Here is a 19,948-nt window from a genome sequence, read left to right as displayed (position 1 = left end):
CATCTGCCTTGCCTGGATCGGAATGTATCCCCCATTCCCAGAACTGGACATGGATTCCCAGGTCAGACAGACAATTCTGCAGTGTAATGAAGGGTCCATTGCTATGTTTTATTCTGCCCTTGGCTACATGGGCCTTCTGGCTGCCATCTCTTTTACGGTTGCATTCCTCGCCAGAAAGCTCCCCGGGGGTTTCAACGAAGCCAGGTTTATCACCTTCAGCATGCTGGTGTTTTGCAGTGTTTGGGTCTCCTTTGTGCCAACTTACTTGAGCACCAAGGGGAAATACATGGTGGCTGTGCAGATCTTCTCCATTTTGACTTCCAGTGCTGGGTTACTGGGCTGTATTTTCTTTCCCAAATGCTACATCATTGTCCTAAGGCCTGATTTGAATTCTAAGGTGCACCTAATGGGGAAAAGAAAAGATTAGAGTTTGGTCAAATGTAGAGATCAGCCAAATTTCAGAAATGAATCCATATTTTACTCAACATGTTACTATAGGATGACCATCTCTTCCCCCAAGAGTGCCCTTTCAATATTCCCAGGAGAATTCTGGTTATATTTTCAAAGTGGACAGAACCAGGCTTTTGATCTCAGCACACCTATTCTGTTTTATAAGTGTAAGGGGAGGGAACCATCATCATCTTGAGGTTAAGTCCAGTCTAAGGCGACTGTGGGGTGTGACGCTCATCTCGCTTTCAGGCCGAGGGAGCCAGCATTTGTCCACAGGCAGCTTTCCAGGTCATGTGGCCAGCATGACTAAACTGCTTCAGGTGCAATGGGACACTGTGACGGAAACCACAGCACATGGAAACATCATTTACCTTCCCGCCACAGCGGTACCTATTTATCTACTTGCACTGGCATGCTTTAGAATTGCTACGTTGGCAGGAGCTGGGACCGAGCAACGGGAGCTCACCCTGTCACGGGAATTTGAACCGCCGACCTTCCAATCAGCAAACCCAAGAGGCTCCGTGGGTTAGACCACAGCACCACCCACTCTTTGGTGTAGCGGTATTGGTGAGTATGATTGAGAATGTGTGTATGTGTGTATTAGGGACTGCCATTTTAATGTATACAATAAAAAATGTTTTGCTGAGTTGCAACTCTCTGGGTCTACTTGTGTTCCTTTCTCCTAAAGAACCAGCTAAAAACAGATCAAAAGAACCTCTGATTCGTAACACTTGGTGTTACATTTAGCCAGAAAGTACAGACTTTTCCAGTTACCAACCTTAAAGAAGGTAAAGGGCCCCTGACAGTTAAGTCCAGTCATGAACAACTCTGGGGTTGCGGCCAGGAGTGGTGCTAAGGCTTTTTGCGCCCTAGACAAAAACACCTTCTGGCGCCCCCCGTGCGCATGCGTCATGACGCACGCACGCACACCGCTGATGCCCCTGCGTCCCCTCCATTGGCGGGAGGAGCGCGGGCCAAGGGGGGAGCTCGGCGCCCTCCCGCCTGTGGAGGGGACGCTTTGAGCTCCTCAGTGGCGGCAGCGGCGGCGAGTGAGTGGCAGCGGTGGCAGCAGCGCCCATAGCTGAAGGCTTCAGCTGCGGGCGCTGCCGCCGCTTGCCCACTGCAGCCGCTGGGGAGCTCACAGCGTCCCCTCCGTGGGTGGGAGGGCGCTGAGCTCTCCTTTTGGCTCGCGCTCCTCCCGCCTGTGGAGGGGACAATGGGGGCTCCTTGGTGAGCGAGCGAGTGGGCGGGCGGGCGACGGCGGCAGCGGCAGCGCCCATAGCTGAAGGCTTCGGCTGCAGGAGCTGGGACCGAGCAACGGGAGCTCACCCCGTTGTGGGGATTTGAACTGCTGACTTTCCGATCGGCAAGCCCTAGGTTCAGTGGTTTAGACCACAACGCCGTCCGCGTTACCAACCTTTGTGGCAGGTTAATCAGAAATGATGCACAAAGGCACACTTCCTGTGGTTGATCAATTCCTCAGGGGTTTAGATGAAAGCTATGAGGCTTAAGTGAATTCAAACCTGTTTAAATTGATTCTGGATCTCAAAGAAATAATAGAATGGAAGGCAAACACCTTTGAAGAAGCTGTTTTCTGGGACAATTGATACTGTTCTAAATTATGTGGCTAGGCCAGTAATACATTCAGGTCAAGGTTTTTGTTCTGCAGAGTTGTGAGGAAATTGTATCAGCTCCAGAATAGCCAGTTTATATTGCTGGCTCCTTACCAAACAGTAGCATTTCTTTTAAATTTGTGAGTTGACAAAGCTCAAAGCAGGATTGCAAGTTGAGAAATATGGGCTAAGCAGTTCGAAAAAAGGCGACTCCCAGACTATTTAAACATTTTATTGAATGACAGAAAGAAGGAATAGTGAGAGCACACACCATGCGAACTGTGATTAATATTAGTACTATGGATTGACCTGATGGGACTAACCTGCTTGTAAGAGTTTAGGGCAGACATACTAACATCAATGCGGCTGCAAATGAGGCTTACAGTTATGGTCAGATTAGGTTTTACACAGAAGGTTCTCGTTTGAGCCCTGAACATGGTAGAGCATTATTATTATTATTATTATTATTATTATTATTATTATTATTAGATGGCCCTGTCACGCGTTGCGGTGGCTCAGTTTGTTAAATGGAGCCTCAGAGTCCCATTTCAGACTCCCCTCACCTTCAGAGTCCCCCTGTTTTTCGTGTGTTATGTTTACATAGGCACATCCCTGTGTCTCCCCCCACCCTGTTCTGTCCCTCCTCCCCCCATCCCCCAGTTCATCCCTGTGATTGGGCCCACCCTGTCCCAACCTATGACCTATTCGGCCCCCCCCCAGCCCCCACCTAGGCAGGCCCTTACCTCCACTTGGCCTAGTATGGAAAGTGGCCTAGTCTGCAAAGCCGAGGCAAGATACTGTGGAGAGGGCAAGTTTCATCCCTGTCTCTCTCCCCCCCCCTGTTCTGACCCATTACCTACCCCTGCCCCCTTTTACCCCCACCCCCCCAGGCAGGCCCCTACCTCCACTTGGCCTAGGGTGGAAAGTGGCCTAGTCTGCTGCGACCTATTCAGTCTACTGGGCAATGTTGGACCTTGTTGCTGCAAAAGGCCTCTTTTCAGTTGGTTGCTGTGGAATTTTGTGATGTCATCTGGTGGAGCGGCTTTGGAGGCAGCAGCATGCGATCTGCCTTTCTATTGGATGCTGCTGGAGTCTTCAGATCTTCTGCTGGTGATGTTTTTGCATTTAATCATTATTTTAGGTGTGAAAGGTGTCATTTTTTGAAAAAAAAAATATGCCAGATCCCTAGCAATGTACACTTTGTCCTAATTTGATGCAATTTGGTTCAGCGGTTACGGAGCAAGGCTGTGACCTCCACACACACAGTGGGAACTTTTATAGATATATAGATTATTATTCTGAAGGCAGCCCTGTTTAGGGAAGCTTTTAATGTTTAATAAAAAGGTAAAGGGACCCCTGACCATTAGGTCCAGTCGTGACCGACTCTGGGGTTGCGGCGTTCATCTATGTTTCAGGCCGAGGGAGCTGGTGTTTGTCCACAGACAGCTTTCCTGGTCAAGTGGCCAGCATGACTAAACCGCTTCTGGTGAAGCCAGAGCAGCACACGGAAACGCCGTTTACCTTCCCGCTGTAGTGGTACCTATTTATCTACTTGCACTTTGACGTGCTTTCGAACTGCTAGAATTGGCAGGAGCAGGGACTGAGCAATGGGAGCTCACCCCGTCGCGGCGGTTTTGAACTGCCAACCTTCTGATTGGCAAGCCCTAGGCTCTGTGGTTTAACCCACAGCGCCACCCGCGTCCCTTAGCAACATCTGTAGGGTCACATATATCTTACACTTCCACTAAACTTTAATCCAAGTTCACTGTGTGACAAGCACACAGAGTGCAATGAGACTGAGTGCTTTTTTTGGGGGGGGGGGAGAGAATCCATTAATTTCATTGTATACAGGTTGTACATTGACAATAAGGGCATTATTATTATTATTATTATTATTATTATTATTATTATTATTATTGCTCACTGGAAGGACAGATCGTGAAGCTGAGGCTCCAATACTTTGGCCACATCATGAGAAGAGAAGACTCCCTGGAAAAGACCCTGATGTTGGGAAAGATGGAGGGCACTAGGAGAAGGGGACGACAGAGGACGAGATGGTTGGACAGTGTTCTCGAAGCTACCAACATGAGTCTGACCAAACTGCGGGAGGCGGTGCAAGACAGGAGTGCCTGGCATGCTATGGTCCATGGGGTCACGAAGAGTCGGACACGACTACACGACTAAACAACAACAAATTATTATTATTATTATACTGTCCTTTCAGTTGTCCCAGAAGAAAGTGTGGCATAAATGTTTGCAAACATGTATTCTCCTGTGCATATGCGACAAAGAGATGTTTTTATGTCCCCTGCAATTATTAATATCATTGTGATTGATTCGTGTTCCTGGGACCAACATCCCATAGGGTTTTATTTTTTAGAGGTCCCTTTTGAAATCAGTAATAATAGTAATAATAATATTGGAACTCAAAACCACTGATCCTTTTTTTGCAGCAAACATGGAAAGAGAGCAGCAGCAATACAAATATACTGAGCTAATAAGGATGAGGGTTGGGGTTCTGGCCATCAGAGCCGGTCTGCCAGTTGGATGTTTGATTGCCTCTTCTTTAGCACCGAGGCCAAGCTCCTCCTCTCTGAAGTCAGACACAGAATGAGGCTTGCAAGGCTGTTGTATCTCTCTGCCAGTGCACTTTCTGGATATACAATAAAGCCAAGTGAAGGACTTGTTTGTTTGTACCTAAAATGACCCTGCTGCTAATATTGTTTCATTGTTTTTGGGGGGTAGTCGAGTCTGAAGATGTAGACCTCTCATTCCTACGAACACCTCCAAATAATTATTACAGTCCAGAAGATTACTTCATGGCTGGAGTTATACCTGTGAGGACAGCTCTGTTTCCAACACATGGCTTCAAGTCTGACCCTGTCCACGACTTCATCCCGTAAGTGTTACTTGCTGTTAGCTTTAAATTGTTTCCAGAGATGGAAAGGAGATAAAGTCCCTACCAGAGAAGAACAGCAGATCAACTTGATAGATTATGCCGAAATGGCTAAAATGACCGGAAGAATCAGAAATCAGGAAGACTAAAATTTAAATAAGGAATGGGGAAAATTTACAACTTATCTTAAGGACCATAAGCAGTTAAAATCGTTAGTAGGATTGGAATATCACTTGTAGTTTAATGGTGAATTTTGGACTCAATTGAGAGGTGAAAGGTATGGATTATAATAAAAGATGCAGAAGGAGATGATTAACATTAGGACCTACAAAGGGGAGGAGGGAAGCCCAAGAGATCCCGTGGAGTCTTGTTTTTATTTTGTATGTTGGATATGTGACTGGAAATTTTTTAGCTGAAAAACCAAATAAATAAATTTAAAAATAAATACATAATTTGTTTCCAGTCAATTCCAGTCTTCCCTGCCTGCTGCAGTTTTCATTCAGAATCAGCAGTAGATTCTTAAGCGCCTCGGTTTTGAAGAGCAATATGAAAGGTCACGAGTGGAGCATTCATATGGAAATATGAAGGAAGTATGCTCCAGTGCTCTCTACTTTCTGGGCACAAACCTGGGTTTTCCAAACTTATTCTTGGCAAAATACTGTCCCTGCTTTGGTGAGATATGAGAGATGCTGTTTCACACAATTGTTGGTGTGAGTAACTCAATATGTCCCTCTCCATCAGTTATATAAAAGTTCCAATTCTGAGTGGGGAGCAGATCCACCTTTTTTCTACTGTAATATGCAATTTTACATCATAAGGAACTCATTCTCTGAGTGTTAATCTTTATGTAATCAAAATGTCACCATTCCCACAAAAGGTCACTCATAGTCACTGGCTTTTTTTTTGGAGGGGGGTGGAGCAGGACTAGAACATACCATTTTACCAGTTGATATGCCATTTGGTTTTCATTCCAGGATATTGCAGACCAACTACCAGCACGTCCTGGCCATCCTGTTTGCCATTAAAGAGATCAATGAAAATCCAGAGCTCTTACCCAACATAACCCTTGGCTACAGCATCTATGAAAACTGCTTCAGCGTCAGGAATACTTATGAAGCCACCATAGACCTGTTCTCTACCGCACATTGGATGGTCCCTAATTTCAAGTGTGGGAGGCAAGGAAAACTCCTGGCTGTTATTCAAGGAGGGGACTTTGAAACCTTTTTCCAGGTGGCAACCATGCTAGATGTTTACAAGGTCCCTCAGGTATGGAGAGCAATGGGAATTGGGCTGAGCTCAAGCTCGAAGTTCAGGATCTTGAACTTTTGCAATTGAAAGTGGGGTCACGGGGAATGAAGAGTGTTTAACTTTATTCTCAGATTGGGCTTGGGAGAAAATGGCAAGATGGGGTGAGCAGCAGTGGTATACTGGAGTGTGAACCCAAGAAATCATAGCTATGAGTCTGTTCTTCAGAACAGGAATAATGATGTCACATGCTAGAGCAGCAAGTAATTGACCAACTTTTCCTCCTTGGGCAAGTGAATGATGTGGTAAGGAGTCTTTCCCATTTGAGACAGATTAGCGTAGAGGAACTCTGAGAATGAGGAACATAATCAAGCAGAGGCTGGATATTGCTCTCCTTTTTTGATGACTTTCCAATTTCAGCATAGCAGTTTTGAAAGTGGTAGTTCTTTCCAAGATGGCTTGCATTTCCAACTAAAATCTGAAGCTTGTATTGCAGCTGGCTGGAAAGATATTGTGTTAACCGACAATGTGTTGGACTGCTTTTAAACTGCTTTAAAATTAACAACTATCTGACTTTTAGAAGACTTCTGAAGGCAGCCCTGTTTAGGGAAGTTTTTAAATGACTGATGTTTTAATGTATTTTAAAACTTTTGTTGGAAGCCGCCCAGAGTGGCTAGGGAAACCCAGGCAGATGGGTGGGGTATAAATAATAAATTAATATATTATTATTATTATTATTATTATTATTATTATTATTAGTCTTTTAAATTGTTTAAACTTGCTCTGGAATATTATGATGAAGAACAGGAAATAAATAAAATTAGAACATCAATATAGCCAGTCAGAAGTAAGCAAGCACCACTGAGTTTGCAGGATTGTGTCAGGAGGATAAAATGCCCAACTCCAATAAAAGTTGAGAAAATTGGAAATTTCTATCAGCATTGTAAAATGAAGGCCGATTGTGGGAAATGAAAACAATATTCAAGTGGAAAATGCAGCAAGCTTCGGTCAGTTTGAAAAAGTTTGTACACAGCCCAGATGCCGCTATGTTGTACTCTAAAAGTGGATTATTTGTCACTAGAGGCAGTTCTGTAGGGGAACCAAATGTATATTGATGGTAAAGAAACATCAACAATCCTATACCCATTTTCCTGGGAGTCAGTCCAATTGAACTCAGTGGGACTTTACATCTGAGTAGACAGACATGTGTGAGATTGTGTTGTTAAGCAGAAGCCATTGTTGGCTAGCAATGTTATTTCCAAAACTAAACATTATTTCCTTTCCTTACTAGCTGACTTACGGTTTTGTCAATAATATTCTGAGTGATGAAATTCATTTCCCCTCTTCCTTCTGGATGAGCCCCAAGGAAGCTCCACAGTACAAGGGGATAGTGAAATTGCTGCTGCATTTCAGGTGGACGTGGGTCGGTCTCATTGCCCCAGACAATGATGGCGGAGATCAGTTTGTGAAGACCATGAAGGCTGCGGTCTTTGGGAGTGCTATTTGTGTAGCCTTCACATATGCAATCCCGCGGATATTTTCTGTTGACATGAATGTTCCAAAAGACATACTTTTAAGTTGTGTAGCACATCTGACTCAGAGGAAAGCCAACGTGATCATTTATTACGGCGATTCCGAATCAATGTTGCTGATGCCACTGGGGCTGAAGGAAGTCGAAAGTCAAAGCCATGCCACTGTAGGGAAAGTTTGGGTTTCCACAGCACTGTGGGGCTTCACCTTAAGCACATCTTTCACATACTGGGATATGACGTTCTTCCATGGCGCTTTGTCATTTGTCTTTCAAACGGACAAGAGGGTAAAATCCCAGAAGCTTTTCTTGACGGAAGATTGGGTTTTCCTTGATAGCGTTTGGCCAGACATATTTGAGTGCTCTCATACCCACCACAGATGGTCAAGGAAAACTTGGGAAAGGTGCATGTGGAGGGGAAACCTCCCCGAGGGTGGGATAGATATGTCTGCTGAGAGCTACAATATTTATAATGCTGTCTATGTCGTGGCACATGCCTTACATGCTCTGATCGCACCTGTATCTCACCACATGATGACTGCAAAAGAAGGTATACCGGGCCTTCTGAGTGTAGAGCCATGGCAGGTAAGAGTGGGAGAGATTCATTGAAATCACAACTGAAATAGCAAGAACATGTTTGTTGTTGTCACACACCATTTGGGCCATTTGTGTACCGTAGATTTAAAGCACTCCCTGTGCCACTTTAACAGTCATGGCTTCCCTCAATGAATCATGGGAACTGTAGTTTTTTAGAGGTGCTGAGGGTTGTTAGAAGACCCCTATAGCCCCTCACAAGGCTACAATTTGCAGAATTCCCTCAGCAGAGGGATAAATTGTTAAAACAGTCTGAGAACTGTAGCTCTGTGAGAGGAATAGGTAAAGGGACCCCTGACCATTAGGTCCAGTCGTGACTGACTCTGGGGTTGCGCGCTCATCTCGCATTATTGGCCGAGGGAGCCGGTGTATAGCTTCCAGGTCATGTGGCCAGCATGACAAAGCCGCTTCTGGCAAACCAGAGCAGCACATGGAAACGCCGTTTACCTTCCCGCTGTAGCGGTTCCTATTTATCTACTTGCATTTTGACATGCTTTCAAACTGCTAGGTTGGCAGGAGCTGGGACCAAGCAACGGGAGCTCACCCCGTCACAGGGATTCGAACCGCCGACCTTCTGATCAGCAAGCCCTAGGCTCAGTGGTTTAACCACAGCGCCACAATAGAGGTCTCCTAACAACTCTCCTTAACAAACCACAGTTCACGGGATTTTTTAGGAGAAGACATGGCTGTTTAAAGTGTTGAAAGGCAGGCAACAACTCCTGCTTATGTACATATAATAACTTAGTTCCATCTACCTCACAGGGTTGTTGTGGAGAAAGAAAGAAAAAGCGGGGAAGGGGAGGGCAATGTGCACATCTCTGAGCTCCTGGACAGAAAAGCAATATACATCACTAGAATGTAGCATTCACAGGTTGTGTAAAAGGTAAAAGGACCCCTGACCGTTAGGTCCAGTGGCGGACGACTCTGGGGTTGCAGCACTCATCTTGCTTTACTGGCCAAGGGAGCTGGCATGCAGCTTCCAGGTCATGTGGCCAGCATGTGGCACTGCTAGGTTGGCAGGAGCAGGGACCAAGCAACGGGAGCTCAAATCCCATCACGGGGATTTGAACCACCAACCTTCTGATCGGCAAGCCCTAGGCTCTGTGGTTTAGACCACAGCGGCACCTGTAGAGAAAAATAAACATGTAGAAACCCATGGAAGCAGCTTCTCTCTTGCTTTAAACATCCCATCCCATCGTCTCCTCATATTTTACAGTAAAACACTAAAAAACAAACATTTTCTAGCCTTCATGTTTTTGTAAAAAAAAACAAGCTGAAAATACCCTAACTCGGTTCTTTTTCCCCCTGGGGGTACTTTAGGGTACGCAGTTCCAGCACCTTTTCTTTCTAGAAGAAAAGTCCTACCCTAACTGTGTGCTGTTTCACAACTTAAGTTCACTGAGCCACCATTGCACAGCCTAACCTACCTGCATAGGGCTGCTGTGAAGATAAAAGCAGGGAGGGGAAAACAGTGTACCAGTGAGAGCCAGTGTGGTGTAGTGGTTAAGAGCGGTGGACTCGTAATCTGGGGAACCGGGTTCGCTTCCCTGCTCCTCCACATGCAGCTGCTGGGTGACCTTGGGCTAGTCACACTTCTCTGAAGTCTCTCAGCCTCACTTAACTCACAGAGTTTTTGTTGTGGGGGAGGAAGGGAAAGGAGAATGTTAGCCGCTTGGAGACTCCTTTGGGTCGTGATAAAGCGGGATATCAAATCCAAACTCTTCTTCTTCAAATCTGACTCCCTGTGACCCCATGGTGCTCATTGCCTGTGCCCAATAACACAGTGGTGGTGTTGCTGAACACCAAGTTGCTTGTTCATTTTTAAATTATGGGTGAGGGCCTCATTTGCTGGATCATCACCTTGCCGTGGTGAGCGGGCTTGCATGTTCTTACAACCCTTGTGAGTGAAGCTGTCGGGAGTCCCATACTCCCAGCAGGGTCACCCAAGGCGGTAAGGTCAAAGGGGAGGTATAAACACCAACAACTGGGAAACACTGGCCTGTGAGTGCTCCAATTGGAGAACAGCCTTTACCAAAGCCCTCATGGGCTTTGAAGACACTCAGACTCAAAACAAAAGGGAGAAATGTGCTAAGAGGAAGACACGCTCGGCAAACCCTCACCATGATCAACTCCCACCCAGAAACCTATGTCCCCATTGTGGAAGGATGTGTGGATACAGAATTGGCCTTCACAGTCACTTATGGGCACACTGTTAAAACCATGTTTATGAAAGACAATCCTACTCGGCTACGAGTGAGCGTCAAAGGGGAAGAAGAAGGGTGGGGGCACCAAGCTGGGGTGCATTACTGAGACCTGGGAGGGGAGGATAGGTTGTCATGGTTCATGAGAGTTTGTTCTCCCTCACCAGGAAACCTCTCTCTGCCTTGGAACGGGAGTAGAGGCCCAGCATCTACTGCCAAGTTTGAGAGACAGGTCAGGGACGCTGTTGGTGTGCCACCCACTCATCTGCCCAAAAGCTTCTCTTGCACAGTTTTCAGCATGGTTCTGAAGGAACCCTGTATAATAATTCTGGGTGATTTCAACATTCAAGCTGAGGCCACCACCATACTGCATCGGTTCCAGGGCAGGGGTTGGGGGAATAGAAAGGTTGAAGACTGAAAATGAAAAGAGGAATGGATATAATTGTTTTACCCATTTCGCAAATGTTGGCCTTCTCTCCCTGCCTCTCATTTAAGCTTCACCATTTCCTGAGAACTGTCCGCTTTAACAGCACTACCATGGACGAAATATATTTTGATGAAGATGAGCTGGTGGCCAGCTATGATATTGTGAATGTGGTTGTGTTTCCTAACAATACTGTTTCACGGGTGAAAGTTGGCAAGCTGGAGACACAAGCCTCCTCAGGTGTACAGCTGATTATTCACGAGGAGGCAATAGTGTGGCCGAACTGGTTTAATCAGGTGGGGAATATATCCTTTGTAAAACAAAACAAAACAAAACAAAACAAAACAAAAAACACCCCCAAACTGATATAATAGTAGTTAAGAAAGTGAGCAGTGATCCTGGAGATCTCCAGTTCAAATGAACAATGAACAAATTAGCTCATCTCAGCTGTCAGGAATGAGGCAGCTCCTAGTGGAACTTTACAGCCGGCTGCAGAACAGAGAGGTTTAGATTTGACGCAGACGGAACAGTGGCCAGTGCCGATTCCCCCGGACATTGGAATGCCGGTTGCCAAGGGAACAACTTAGAGCGGGCTGGGACACAGCCAAAGCTCTCAGGAAACTCAAACAGGTGCAAACAGACATAGAGACAGTATTGTGGAGCTGGAAGAGTTTGGAGCTGATCCAATAAGTCTGAGGTGTAGGTGAATGGGAGGGCTGCTAGACAGGAAGCAAAACAAGAGACGTAAGGGGCGAAAGTTCAATATATTCTGTAGGAACTGGAAGAAGTCTTCAGAAGGGTCATCTTGAGTGATAATGTTGGCAGCTTTTTTAGAACTCTCTGGAGCTATCTGTTTGTTTTTGCATAAATCCTCCTTTTTAATTACCTACGCTTACGCTGATCATTTTTAACAAGTATTTTGCAGCCCCTTAAAAACTCAAAATGAATTATGTCACATTCTCTTATATTCTGATATATTTTGTTTGGGTGTCCATCACTGTAGAAGGGTTTTCTACAGTGTACCTACAGACAGTGTACCTACAGACAAAGCAGAAACTCCTGAAACATTCTTTGTTTTCTTGGTGCCCTTCAGACAAGGCCTCGTTCTACCTGTACAGAAAGCTGCCAACCCGGATCCAGGAAGGTGGTGCCAGAAGGACAGCCAATTTGCTGTTATAATTGTGACCCTTGCGTGGAAGGAACCATTTCTACCAATGCAGGTAAATGATTTTGAAGGAACAGCAGACCCTGAGAGACCGAGGAGGAGGTTCAAAATGAAAATAGTCAAGCTAGGCCAGAAAATATTTCTGGCACAATTGGGACGATTTGGAAAACGGAGATCCAGAACACCAAGGTGCTGATTTTTCACAACACCTTTACATTTTTAATCTTCAGTTCTTGAGAATCAGTTTCAGAGCAATAATGCAGTGTAGCCCCAAAGAGACTGAAGTTATAACTTGTTCCCCTGCTAGGGACTCTCAGAAAGCCCCTGTTGCACCACATTCACCCATTCAAGCCACTAAACAGCATGTGGTCTGTGAAGGCTATGGACCATAATAGGGTTGTACACCCCTATTATTTTTCAGATTTTATGACTGCAGTCTTTCAATGGCACAAAAATACCTCTTGGCCATTTTGCCACAGCCACATTTCTTTTTCTGTCCAATCATGCTTCATCCCGAGTTGTTACAATGGTATTAAAATGCTGGCCTCCAGTACTATTCCATTTTTCACTATTTCAGTAAAACACATCAGTGGGCTGGGTCTTCCAGACCATTGGCTGAATAATTATTTTTATTTCCCCCCCCCCATTGTTCCTGCTCCGATTTAGACATCGCTGCATCACATTTCTTGGCGGTGCTTTAGAAGTTCATTTTTAAAAGGAACTTGTTTCAGTTCAAGTTAATCCTTTCCCCCCAAAATGAGCTGGTTCACTTCATGTTCAGTCAAGAGCAGGCATCGGCAACCTCCGGCCCATGGAGGCCATTTATCCGGCCCCGGCTCCCGTGAACTGAGCCACCCGCTTGGCAAGTCCCCTGTGCGCTGTGGTAAACCGACGCAATGCGGCGCAGGGACTCGCCGAGTGGCGCCGGAAATCGCGTCTACGCAGCCGCAGAAGCGATTTCTGGCGCTGCAGACATTTTGGAAATGGGCAGCCAGCATCAGAAATGGCTTCTGCGCAGCCACAGACATGCACAGAAGCCATTTCTGGTGTTCCGGACATGGGCAGTGTGGCACCGGAAATCGCTTCTGCACCAGTGCGGCCCATGTCTGGCCCGTGGACGATAGTCCGTGGGAATCCTCCGGCCCATGGGCAGAAAACGTTGCCGATGCCTGATCAAGAGAATTTGTTTAGCTCACAAAGAGAAGGTCTTCCATGACTCACAGCCAAGATGGCTTACCCTGTTTAATATGTACCAGCCAGGAAACTGTTAAAGGGATTTCCAATACACTTCTTTCTTTTAATGAAAGCTAAGTGTAATGAAAGCTAAGAGTATGGGGGCAGCGGGAGTTGAACAGGATGAACTTAATGTGGGATGAACTATAAATTGGATGAACTATAAATTGTTCAAAGTTCTAGCCTAGAATGAACGTAATGTGTCATTCATCCACTCACAATTATGACAACTGTATTATTCAGATATTTTTGAACTAGTTCAGCTGAACCAATTCATTCAAAGCACTAGCTGTGGCCTTATGCAGATCAACATCAACTCATTACCCGATGAGTAACTGTTTCTCCTGGTGTTCAGCTATGCTCCTCATTCTATAGATCTGACAGGTTCTAGTAGCCTACCCCCATTCTAGATTTGTTTGAGATGTTGCACAGGATGTGATGTAAAAGGCAGAATGTTGAGTAAAACCACACAAAAGCAAATCAAGCTGCCACATTTATGTAGGGAGATCTTGATAATAAGGAAAATTTTTGACAATTGATGCAGTGTACTTAAATTGTTAATTTCTTTCAGATGCAGATCGTTGTCATGATTGTCCAAAAGATCAATACTCAAACGATGACAAACATCAATGTATCCTCAAGACTACAGTCTTCCTCTCCTATGAGGAACCACTGGGGATAACCTTGGTTTTCTTTGCCCTATTTTTTTGCCTAACCACATGTTCTGTTTTGGGAATCTTCATTAAAAACCAAGACACTCCACTAGTTAAAGCCAACAACCAAACACTCACTTACATCCTCCTCGTTTCTCTTTTGCTTTGCTTTTTGTCCTCTTTTCTTTTCATTGGCCAGCCTCAAAAGGTCACTTGTCTTCTCCGCCAAAGCCTCTTCAGCATCATCTTCTCAGTCGCCGTCTCTTCTGTGCTGGCCAAAACTATAACTGTGGTTTTGGCATTCATGGCCACGAAGCCAGGGAACAGTATCCGGAAGTGGGTGGGAAAGGGTTTGGCAAACTCCATTGTCCTCTTCTGTTCCATCATTCAGTTTGGCATCTGCATTGCCTGGATCAGAATATCTCCCCCATTCCCAGAACTGGACATGGATTCGCAGGTCAGACAGATAATACTGCAATGCAATGAAGGGTCCATCGCTATGTTTTATTGTGCCCTTGGCTACATGGGACTTCTGGCTGCCATCTCTTTTACTGTAGCATTCTTAGCCAGAAAGCTCCCTGGGGGTTTCAACGAAGCCAAGTTTATCACTTTCAGCATGCTAGTATTTTGCAGTGTTTGGGTCTCCTTCGTGCCAACCTACTTGAGCACCAAGGGGAAATACATGGTGGCTGTGCAGATCTTCTCCATCTTGGTTTCCAGTGCTGGGTTACTGGTTTGTATCTTCCTTCCCAAATGCCACATCATTGTTCTGAGGCCTAATCTGAATACAAAGGAGCACCTAATGATGAAAAGGAAAAATTAGTGTTGTCTAAAATGTAGGCCCCAGTCCCATTTCAGTGGTGCACTTGAGGAGCCAATGAATTCAGATATTTGGGGTGTGGGGGTGTTTTAAACACATTAAAAACCTTAGTATGACACAGTCATTTTTCCTGATAGCAATTTTCCCTGAGAATTTCCCCTACTGTTGTTTCTAGGGGCAACCTCCTCAAAACTTTCAGGTTCGCAATTCGCCAACCCTACCCAAACACTAATGGCTTGATACCTTTCTGGAGGTTTTCCTTTGTTGCTATGCTTGGAACGCCTTGGCAGCTCCTGCGATGCTCCATCAGTTACCCCCTCTGACCCAGAATCACTGGTCGTCACCTGTTTGCCACTAGCAATTGAGGGAGTTTCTGATTCTGACTTTATATGTCTCCCTTGCTGTACAGGTGAACCTACTGGGCTAGATGATTCTGACTTTTCAAACTTGTGTGAACTAGAAGGTTTCTCACCCTCGTCCTCAGACTCAGATTCCTCAACCTGTTCTGGAACTGATTCTCGCCCTAGGGCCTGTGTCTGATCTTTTCCATTTGACACATCAAATAGTATGTCAGAATTTCCATGGATTCTATTCCAACCATCTTGTTCACAAAATTCAGCACTTCTGCTGATTGTGATTTTTGTTTGATTACCTTCTACATTTACAAATCTCCAACCTTTTGTGTTTGCTTGAAAATCATTTCTTTAGATCTGGGATCACCTTTCTTGCGTTGTGCCCTAGGCACCAGCACATAAGCACAACATCCAAAAACTCTTAGATGGTCAATTTTTGGTTTCTTACCAAACAACATGAAGTAAGGAGTGTTGCCTACCGTGCTGTTGTACACTCCATTAAAAGAATAATTCGCATCTGCCCCAAAACGCTGTGGTAATCCAGAATCAAACAGCAAAGCAGCAATGGCTTCTTGCAATGTTCGGAATTTTCTTTCCGCAACTGAGTTCTCCTGTGGTGAATAAGGATTGGTAAGTCTATGGACTATACCTTTCCGTTTTAACCATGTCGCTAGCGTGTGGTTCACATTGTGAGGAGTTTCAGGCTGGCAAGAGTTAAAAGCAGCCTGTGTCTGTGTCTGTGTGTTTTTTGCTGTGTTGCCTGACCACTGGGAAGGAGGGAGCAAAGGGGGATCATGTTACAACTCTTTGCTCTCTGACTGTGTGTAAATCAGTTTCGTTTTCCCCGACAACATGGAGAGTTTGTCGCCGGGAGGCTGATGTTTATTGCTCTGTAAATAAAGCATTTAGTTTAGAAGACTGACGCTATTCTTTGTGATTTATGTGTGCTGCTTCTTGTAGTTCACACACACTTCCAGCTGCGCAAGAAGAAGAGAGCAAGAAGATGATTTACTTTGCTATTTTTGCCAAGGTCCGCAGCTACTAAGGAAGCGGACTGCACTGCTGTGATGTTTGGCAAAGCCTCTAATGAGCTAACTAAATTACTCATTAGGAGGAATCTTAACACACATACTCTCCACCACGATCCGATTGTATCTTGTGCACCCTAGTGTCAAATTTACTCTCTACTTCTTCAATCCAATCCATCAGGATTGATGCTGTTTGTGATTTTTCTTTCAGAAAGAAAACCCAACTGGCCCTTGAAAAATCATCCACCAAAATTTGCATAAACCTCGCACCTCCAAGCGACTTGACTGGCAAGGGGCCACACAACTCTGTGTGCACAAGCTCAAAGGGTTTCTTGCTTACTCTATCAGATCTAGGGTAGTTACATGTCTCAACCTTAGTATGTTTACAAGCACAACAATCCAAAAAATTCGAACAGGGTATAAAGTTACACCCCTCAGCATCTGGCATCTTGCTTACATACTTAAAGCATATATGAGCTAACCTTCTGTGTAGTAGATATGCACAACCTGTATGAGGAGCCTTATTTACACATTTAGCTTGTGCTTCACCTGTTGAACAGCTGCCTGCTGCCAACTGCTCTTCATCCAAAACAAAAAGCCCTTCCTCACAGGAAATTTTAACTAACTCCTTCCCCTGTTTTGAAATAGTGCACACATCTTTTTCAAACTCAACCTTAAAACCACTTTTTACCAGGCATGACACACTCAAAAGTCCATTCATCATTCCTGGAAGAACAAAAACAGGAAGGTTAGTTTGCAAACAATGAACATAAATGGTGCATTTAAGGTTCGTTTCTCGTTTGCTATTGTCTGCTATAGTCACAGTTTTTGCAACTGGTAAAGTCTTGCAGTTCCTAAGACTGCCACAAGATGTCGCCGGGACTAAACTGTGTAGCCCCACTGTCAATTACCAATTTCAAGGTTTGTAGGTTCCTTTTAGGGCTCTGTTGCACTGCCATTGCAAACAGTCCCTTATCAGCACCTTGTCCCCCTCTGGGTCGTTGACTCTTGTAGTTCTCACGTCGTCTTCCTCGGTAGCTCTGGAAACTGGCCTTGGGCTGCTGAAACCCCTGTTGCTTTTCTGGGCATTTTGCTATTAGATGAAATCTGCTGCCACAATGAAAACACGACTTGCTGGCCATAGCAGACACTTGTGAGACTTCCTTACAGCTCTGCCTGCCAGTTCCCCCATGCTGGGAATTCACCTTCTCTCTGGGCGTGGCTCTATGGTGAATACGCCTAAGGGCTTCCCAAATTTCAAATGCAGACCTTAAGCCTTCCACATGGGGCAGTTGAGAGTCATCTATCGATACCATTAGCATGCATCTAGCTTTAGTATCCATTTTATCATGTTCTCTATTCTGAGCATGTGCAGCAGCCTGTTGCTCTGCTGTCGCGTCTGCTGCAACAGCCACAAATGGCTTTTGCCTCTGGACATAGTCCATCCAAACTTCTTTGGCTTCCAACCATACTTGAGCCCTCTTAGACCACTGCACATAATTAGCAGAGTTTAGCTTTGGAAAGGGAACCTGGAAATTTTCTGCTGCCATACTTGGGGTCTGTTGCCACCCCCTCTGTGTGCCCTCGCTTCTCTTCCCCCTTGGGATTTGCTTTACTCACTTTTCAGATGCTTCAAGCCTTCTCTGAAGCCTTTAAACCTTTTTCCTCTGTGTCTTCACTAGCAATCTGCCACCGTCTTGTGTTTATCAGCAAAAAAAAACACAATGGGAGATCAAACTAGCCTTTTGCAGCTAATTAAAGCTGTAAGCCTTCACTCACGCAGCTCTCTCGGTTCCTCCTTTTTTATGGCTGGATTTATGACCAAGAAGAAGAAGAAGAGTTTGGATTTGATATCCCGCTTTATCACTACCCGAAGGAGTCTCAAAGCGGCTAACATTCTCCTTTCCCTTCCTCCCCCACAACAGACACCCAGTGAGGTAGGTGGGGCTGAGAGACTTCAGAGAAGTGTGACTAGCCCAAGGTCACCCAGCAGCTGCATGTGGAGGAGCGGAGTCTACCGCTCTTAACCACTACACCACACTCGCTCTGAAGACCAAGCAGGTCTTCTCACATCCGAAGCCACTTTCACTGCCTCTGCACACGATACAGCCATCAAAACATGAGAGTCCACAACATTAGAATCCAAAACATAACTCAGTCCATAACCTAAGAGTTTTTCTGTACTGCTCCAGTAAAACACTTCTGCTTCACTGCACAGACCAGAAACAGTTCTCTTTGCAGAGCATTAAGCACAGTGGCTGGATTCTTGTTGTGGTAAAACTTTGTAGCTTTGCAGCAGAAACGACCCATGGAAGCCCAACTTTCGAAGAGAGTTTTATTGCAGAGAGATAACAAAAACATCTCCAGAGCTGTCAGACATGACTGCCCCACACCCCACAGGCAAACAAAACAAACACTCTATATATACTGAGCATCTTAACAACTTAACGACTTAACAGCTTAAATCACATGACCTTGCTACTTTGCCAGCGTCTTAGGTTTAAAGCCCTAACATTTTCGTCCAGGTAGCAGTGCAGCTGGGACACCAGCTGAAGCTGATAGAAGCTGGTGGAAGGCACTCTGCACCACTAAGGTTCCTTCAGCCTCATGCAACCATAATGGATCCAGAAGTAACTCCAAGCTATGTAGCTGCTGCTTCAGATGGAGTGTAGCCCCATCGAGAACAGGCCACATCCCATGAATCCAATCTAGGGAACTACCCACTAACAGTGCATCAGTCTTGTCTGGATTAAGCCTCAATTTATTGGTTCTCATCCAGCCAAATGCTAAGCAAGACATTGATCTACCATTTCCTCTGTCACACCTGCAGATGTAAAGTAGTGTGTCATCAACATATTGCTGACACACTGAGGCCTCTCAGGGGCACCCCAGTGAGTGGGAGAGCTGTGCGGCTTTGCCAGTGGCCTCCCCTTTCCCTGCACACCTGCCAGCTGCGCCCCGTCAACCATATGGCTGGCGGGCGTGCAGCTTCCCTCCCAAGCCTCTGCGGGGATTGCTCTCCTGCAGCGGCATGGGGGAGAGTTGTGCACCCCCCCCCATGGCTGGCAGTGCGCAGCTTCATCCCCCCCATCTATGGTAATTTGGGGACACTGAGCGGATATTTGCAGCCCGGCACCGCATCTGCTAAAGACGCCCCTGGATGACCCCATTCAGTGGTTTCATGTTCATTTTGCATGGCATAAGGGATCAACTTGAATCCTGTAGAACCCCACATTGGAGGCTCCACAGGGCCACACACAGGGTCAAAAATACGTCCCAAGCACCATCTTCTGAAAATAACCATCCAGGTAGGACCTGAACCACCACAGAGCAGTGCTGCCCACCAAAAACTTGGACAGCTGCTCCAGCAGAACACATTTGGTACTGAAAGCCATTGAGAGATCAAGAATAATTAACTGGGATATGCTCCTCCCACTCTCTCCAAGTAGAAGTCATCATACAGGCCAATCGAGGAAGCTTCTATACCAAAACTGAGCCTGGGACAATTCAGTCCCAGCTCATTGTTTGAGAAACACTGGGTTAATTTTTCAATTCTCATGCAAACCAGACACCCCCCTTTAAAGGCTCATTTGACCTCGAGAGCTGAGCACCCTCCAGAATCTGGCACATCAAGGGTGAAGGAGGACCACAAAGAAAAATAAAGAGGGAATCCACATATTCATGAAAGAAGTCTTGAGGGTCAAAGTTTCTAACACCTCCACTAAACAGTAGTCCAAGTTTTCTG

At 45.6% G+C, this 19,948-nt stretch overlaps 1 protein-coding gene across 1 annotated transcript; it reads left to right on the top strand.

Moving 5' to 3' along the window:
- Window positions 1-4,882: 4,882 nt before the first annotated feature.
- On the top strand, window positions 4,883-14,825 carry LOC118080132 (vomeronasal type-2 receptor 26-like). Its single transcript, XM_035105063.1, has 6 exons — window positions 4,883-4,962; window positions 5,934-6,225; window positions 7,496-7,711; window positions 11,023-11,247; window positions 12,045-12,171; window positions 13,921-14,825. The coding sequence occupies exons 1-6, from the start codon at window positions 4,883-4,885 to the stop codon at window positions 14,823-14,825; spliced, it is 1,845 nt and encodes a 614-aa protein (XP_034960954.1).
- Window positions 14,826-19,948: the final 5,123 nt, after the last annotated feature.

This window comes from Zootoca vivipara, chromosome 2 (assembly GCF_963506605.1).
Source record: "Zootoca vivipara chromosome 2, rZooViv1.1, whole genome shotgun sequence".
NCBI classification, from domain to species: domain Eukaryota; kingdom Metazoa; phylum Chordata; class Lepidosauria; order Squamata; family Lacertidae; genus Zootoca; species Zootoca vivipara.
Note: the sequence above shows the minus strand (reverse complement) of the source record. Positions and strands in the feature narration are given on the sequence as shown.